This window comes from Antrostomus carolinensis, unplaced genomic scaffold (assembly GCF_000700745.2).
Source record: "Antrostomus carolinensis isolate BGI_N321 unplaced genomic scaffold, ASM70074v2 scaffold1859, whole genome shotgun sequence".
NCBI lineage: Eukaryota > Metazoa > Chordata > Aves > Caprimulgiformes > Caprimulgidae > Antrostomus > Antrostomus carolinensis.
In genome coordinates, this window is record NW_010339027.1 from 25,322 (window position 1) to 32,090 (window position 6,769).

The 6,769-nt window shown below is 36.6% G+C and overlaps 1 protein-coding gene across 1 annotated transcript in view; it reads left to right on the plus strand.

Moving 5' to 3' along the window:
* The window catches only part of LOC104530941 (S1 RNA-binding domain-containing protein 1), a gene marked incomplete at its 3' end in the record, with an annotated part of 69,155 nt that overhangs the window by 18,308 nt on the left and 44,078 nt on the right, over positions 1 to 6,769 (plus strand). The window contains exon 10 of the mRNA XM_010175683.1: positions 2,485 to 2,592. Within this exon, the coding sequence (XP_010173985.1) occupies positions 2,485 to 2,592 (108 nt within the window). The remainder of the gene's footprint in view (positions 1 to 2,484; positions 2,593 to 6,769) is intronic.

The window sequence follows — 6,769 nt, forward strand, 5'->3', positions numbered from 1 at the left end:
TAATCAAGAAAAATCTGTTCTTAGAGGGAAGCCTAACTGGGCTGCAATGAGCTTTAAAAATATACACACTTGCTTTTGCTTTGTTTTTTTGCAGTGAAGTGAATTTTCCTCTTTCCTCATGAAGTCTTGGAATGATTAAAATGCAGTATTTGTTGTGATTGAACTTACTTGTTTGGATATTTTTGCATTTGTAGCAACTTCTAATAGAAAGTTGCCTAAATAATTTTTACTTATATATGGACCGGTAAGAAAAATTGCTGCAGTAACCTGTTTACAGAGAAAAGGTTTGCTAACTGGAAGAGAGGGAGAAACAGCTGCCAGGTTTCCAAATTCATTCCTATTTGTGCTGAGGATACTTTCTGAGGGAGTGTAGTCATACTTGCCACCTGTAAAAACTTCATTTTTATAGAATTGGATGGCAATAAGAGGGTTTAAAGCCTTTGCCAGTTTTATATAGGTATGGAAAGAGTCTCTAGTTACAAATAAATATAATAAAACGATTTGCAAAAACTGTTAGCAAAGTGATGAGGTCATGTGGCTAAGCACTCACAACTCTGGGGGTTGTAAAACTAAATTGTAAGCTTAATTCTGCTCCCAAGTCTGTCTGAGAGGTGACCTTATTAATGTTTATAAATATATAAACGGTGAGTGTCACGAGGATGGAGCCAGGCTCTTCTCAGTGATGCCCAATGGTAGGACAAGGAGCAATGGGTGTGAGCTGGAACACAGGAGGTTCCGCTTAAACTTGAGAAGAAACTTCTTTACGTGAGGGTGACGGAGCACTGGAACAGGCTGCCCAGAGAGGGTGTGGAGTCTCCTTCTCTGGAGACATTCAAGACCCGCCTGGATGCCTTCCTGTGTGATCTCATTTAGGTTCCTGCTCCAGCAGGGGGATTGGACTAGATGATCTTTCGAGGTCCCTTCCAATCCCTAACATTCTGTGATTCTCTAATGCAGTGTTGACTTGATCACATATTTCTTGACTATTATATGCACAGGCACTTAGGAAAGCTGTTTCAGGAAATTGTAGATCTGCTTAAACAACTGAAAAAACTGTCCAGGTAGGAGAAATTTAGGATTCTCGGTATTCCTGGGTGACTGCAAGTAAACAAAATCAGAAGTAAAATTCTGTCCTATTTTTGCCTGTGCCTGTACCTGGACACATTGTCAAATGGCCATAATTCTGTCATGTTGCATTAAAAACAAACAAACAAAAAACCCAGAAAAACAACCAACCAAAACAAAAAAACCCAAACAGACAAAAACTTAAAAAACTTAGTTGGACATTTTAAAAAGTATGTATGTATCTCATTCTTCAGTTAGGGACCCAGGCATGTAAAACAAAAAAAACAGTATATGAAGAAAATTCTGAATGTTATAAATATTTTTAAAAGAAAAAAAACAAACGAGTGGACCGTAATAGAAAATGTTCATAGTCTCCTGTTTGAGTATAATACATCTGGCTGCATCTCCTCAGCCTTTCTCCCTTCTCATTGGGTGGACAATCTCAGTGAGTCAGTTGTGCGTGTTCAAGGACTTCCTTTCGCCCCCACACCCCATAGTAATGTTGCCCAAAGCAAAAACATCCATGGAATAAATATCTGTGATGTCTGTTCTGGGGAGCTTTGAAACTGAGGTGTATTTTAGTACGAAATTTGAAGTAATTATCGTTACAGATATGATGACCGTGCAGTCTCCTTAGAAAAGGGAATGCTCCAAAGAGTTTGGCTTAGAAAACATTGGGAAACAGTTGTGTGTTTGGTATTGTTTATTTCATTTTCCCTTTTGATATAATATTATTTACACTTTAAATATATCAACAACAGGTAAAAGAGAAAAATCATTTGGAAATTGTTTGGGTTTTGCTGTTTTATATGTTGTTCAGGGGGTTTTTTTATTTGTTTTTAAAGAACTGCCGCAAAATTGATAGATTTCATTTTGAGTTTGAATAGAGATACTCCAAGCATTCCAAATTGGGTTTCATTAGTTGACATTAGTTTAGCTCTTGGATTTCTGTCTGGGTGCAGTTGCCTTACACCAGTGGTTCTGCAGTGACACTCATAGAGAATGTTTTGTCAGCTTTTTTTATGTATCAAGGAATAGCAAATAATGCAACCCTAATGGTAATACAGAACCAACTTATTCATTCAGTTGTGCTAAGATTTGATTTCTGAAAGGGAAAAGTAACTTTCTTTTCTTTGTAGTCCCTTTAAAACACAAAATATGATTGCATTCTAATACCTAACAAAAAAGAGAGAAAAGATAGGCCTTGTCCCTTGTCTGATAGTAGAACCATGAGTAACTTCTCATTCTGTTAATATTTGAAGCTATGATTTTGTTGCCTAATTATTGTAGTAATTCTGTGGTTTATAGGATATTACACTCAATGTAGAAGTCTTTTTTTTTTTTTAATTCTCTTTTTATCTGAGTTTTTGCATATGTTTGTTAAATATTTTGTGATTCTTTTTTTCTAATCTTTTGCAGGTGGAGACCAAAACAATTTTTAAAACCAGAATTAATGAAGATACTACGGAATTCGGTAGAGGATGCATATAAACGCCTTATATACCCTCTCCTCTGTAGAGAATTCAGGTAAGCCCAGAATTATTTTCACACTAATTTCTTAACAATTCCCTCCCTAACTCTTTAGCAAGAATATCCTTTTTCCATTTGAAAATATCAGCATGTTTTTAATCCTGCGTGCTTACAGGAGAAATGAACCATGTAGTCTTGGTTCTGTAGGTTTAATTTGTGACCCTAACCAGTTTAGGCTCCAGTAAAGACCTTTATGTAAAGGCCTTTTGCGTGTTTACTTATTTGTTGCCTGTACATTTATCTAATAAAGTACAGTTTAGATCTGCATTACTGTAACAGTTGCATCTTTGTCCTTGTATTAGCATAAACCATTATGCCACTGAATTTTCCCAGCATCTGTTCACGTCACAGCAGTTGTACTGTCAGTGACATTGTTCTGACTCTTTTACCTCTCTGAAAGAAACCATCAAAGTAATTGTTGTGGTTGGAAGTGTCCCTTGTGTTTGTCATCTGTATTTTGTGGTGAATGAATTAGTCATAGTGTGTCTGATACCACTTTGTAGGCATTGTGATGGCTCTAGAGAAATCAGTGAATTTATTTCTGGTGATACAGTAGTAATGATGTCATTGGACAAAGTGTCATTTGTAAGAGCTGTAATATTGTTCTACATTTAAAGGAAATTTAAAACTTAGTATTATCAAAGTAACATTAATTAAATAGGGTATTTTCATGGTGTACTACAAGAGTTAATAGAAATTATTTAATATGTTAAGAAGTATACATTCTAAAAGTGTTCTAATGGCTAACAGTACTGATGGTGTTATTCTTCTCTTGTATACAGGAGAAGCTCCCCAAAGCATAACATGTTTGATTCTGGCAAGGCTTTCTGATATGTGACCTAAATTTTAATACATGTTTTGAGGTAGTTCAAATGGAGTTTATCAGAGAGACTCTGTTTCTTGGACCAGAAATGTTGAAATGACTTGTATCAAAATGACATGTGTTGGTTATTCAGTACCTAAAATCAGCGATCATATTCTGATGAAATGTAGTTCTTCTGTACCTGCTTGACTGTGCTCTTACATTTCTGTTCAAATTGGAATTATTTTCCTGGCACTTCTTTTCCTGAGCATCATTGGCTGGATGTTCTATGTTCTTCCCCTGTGAAAAGAACTGTCAGCTAAAGTTTTCAACAGCAGATATTTCTTCACTGCAGTATGTTGTGTTTGTTTTGCAAGCTAGATTGCTTCACCTTTTTTGATTAGTGAGCCTGGGTTTTGTTACTGTTATTTTCACAGATTTTTGAAAGTGTTAGGTTCACTCTTTTTTTTTTGTGACCATAGTACATGTAACTGCTTTAGGGAAGGCACTGTGTTTATTGTTTGGCCAAAACTATGAACATCTCATGATGGTGAATCCAACTGTTGACTTCTGTCACATGAATGTGACAGTAGTTGTCATTCCTAGTCTTCTCTACAATTAAACTCTTTTGAAATAAAGTAAAAAGACAACCTTTCAGTGGGGTTTGGTTTTATCATAAATAAGCAAAGTAACGTAAGGGTTCTTCAAGGCTGTTTTACTGTGTTTTTGCTTCGTGGTTCCTGCGACAGGACTGTTGTGGCCTGTGTGTTTTGTATAAAGCTGTGAGGGCTGCTGCAGCAGAGATGGTTTTCTGTTCTCTTAAAAAGAAAAAACAAATGCTTCCTTCCTACTACTACTCTACTACTTCCTAGATGTAGCTCACAAGTCATAAGTGCAAAGAATACAAAGCTCGCTGCCTGTTCCTGAGTGGATGTATGCTTATTTTTTACTCTTTGTGATAATTTTGCATGATTGGTGGTGTCTCGTTAGGAAAAACTGAAACATTTCTTACAGAGAGGAATGCAAAGCACCTGCCGTTCCTGGTCCTTGACCACTTAACCCTTATCCTTCTTTTATTCTCTTTCTGCTCATAGCTGAAGCTGTTTTTTTAGAACTCTTGCAAAGGACTGCTAAAGTATTCAATACCTCCTTTTAGCATTAATATTTCCAACCCACCCCCAACTGTTCTTTTTTTCCCCTTTTCTTTTTAATATCATTAAATGTTGGAACGGAAAGTTTCCAAGAGTGTATTGAAATTTCTGGTACTTCTAGTGATCAGAAGAATTAAACTTGCCAGCAAGACGGTTCCCTTATTTATTGTTTAATTTCCTTTCTTCCACTCTGTCAGATATCAACGTTTCTTATATCTGGTATAATAATGTCTACTGTTGCTTGTGGCTCTTTGAAACACATTTTATTTTGTTGCAGTACTGCATGGAATGATTCCATCAGGATTTGATTCAAGTGATGTGGCATGGACATATTTTTTTAATGGATAATCCTTTCCTAATTTTCCATGCTTTCTCAAAGTGAGTGCTTTCTCTCCTCTGTCTTCAGGGACACAAACATTTCTCTGTATATCTTGTTTCGCACCTGAAGCTGGTTTGCAGATATTTTTCCATGGAAAGGATTGCCTCTCAGACTGTATATGGAAGGGGGACATTTTAAATCTCAATTTAAAAACTGACTCTTCTAATATTGAATATAGAAGCTAGTAGGTCATGATTAAGTTATTTGCTTTTATTACAATATACCTGTTAGTGACATACTGTCTGAGTGCTTCATGGAGATCAACAAGGGAGGGGCTTGAAATTCTGACTTTGTTGATACTTTTTCATAAAGTAGCAACTGAAGGGTTTTGGTTTGTTTTTTATAAAATAACCATTCCTCTTGTGTTTAGAAAAGAAGACTGCTATCCACCTCTGCCTTATATCTCTGCCATATTAATGAGAATTGTCACAAATTGGAAAAACATTAATCTGGGCATCTTGCCATTTGGATGAAGCCAGTAGTGCACTGAAAAAGAGAAAGATAACAGATCGTTTGAGGTAGATTGATATTTGTTTAAGGATCAAATTACTATCCTGAACTTGAAATGAAAGGCCAGTACTTGGGACAGTAGATCATGTCATTGATACAAGTGTTGAGTGAGAGACAGTTAGAGACAAAGGAGAGGTCTATATTTGAAATTAAAAAATACAGGATATTACGTAATAGAAAGGACATACGTTATGTTCCCCCTATGCACCTGGCACTTTCAGTAACATTTCCTGTTACTATAAAAGTTTCTGTATATCCATGCCAATTTTAAACATGATTTCCATAAGGTGCACATAACTAATAGCATGTGTTTAGGGGCAATTTTAATTCCTGCACAAGTCTCCCTTCACAGGTGTACTGATGTGAATTTGCAGTGTGGGAGGACTTGGCCTTGTGGGCAATAGGGACCTCGTATCTCTGGAAGAGATGGAAAGCTGGAACTTGACTTGTCTCTGCACAAAGCCTCCAGTCCAAAAGCATTCAACCTTCCCTTGCTTACAAGCCACTTTTACACTTCCTTTCTATGCATGTATGACTGACTTAATCTCTGTTGTGTGTGTATGTAGAAGTTCCATGGCTATGAGGCTTAGGTATTTGCTTTGTTTTGTCTGGTCTTTTGCAAGTGGCATCAGAATATTCTGTTTCTGGACTCTCCCTGGAAGAAGCTTGTTCTGTATTTTAGGTTATTTTTCTTCAATTTTTTAAGAATGGGAGAAGGATGCTGCGAGACTGAGTGATCAGGAAATAAAATGGCAACTGAAATTCAGTGGAGATGAGTGTAAAATCATGTTTGTGAGGGGAAGTAATTATCTTTTTCTATAGAAAGTTATCGGCTCTGAGTTATCCTGACACTTGGGAAAGATGCTTTGGAACTGTGGAAGGTAGCTCCACGTAAACCTTAAGTGCTCAGAAGGTTAGTTAAGGAGTAAAGTCACATCAAAGAATCATTTATTTATTTGACTCATGTTTGGAATATTATTGGTGATTTTGGTCCACTCACCTTGGATGAGGGGGTAGAAGTAGTAAAAGGATTCATTAGAACTGGAAAAGGTCCAGTGAAGGGGAACAAGTTATGAAATTTCTTTGTAAAGGATTGACTAGACTATGACACTTCCTCTTGGAAAAGAGAGGACTGAGAGATTAATGGAATATGAAGAGTGTCACAGGCTTTCTAGGGGTAAATTTTTACTGTCTTCCAGTGTAAGACCAAGGGGGCCATAAAAAATAAAAAGAATCAGCTTCCAAACAAAATATAGCAGCTGTTTGCACGGTTTGTGATGGACCTGCAGAACTTGTTGCCAACAGACTATGTGGATGCAAGAAATGTGCATG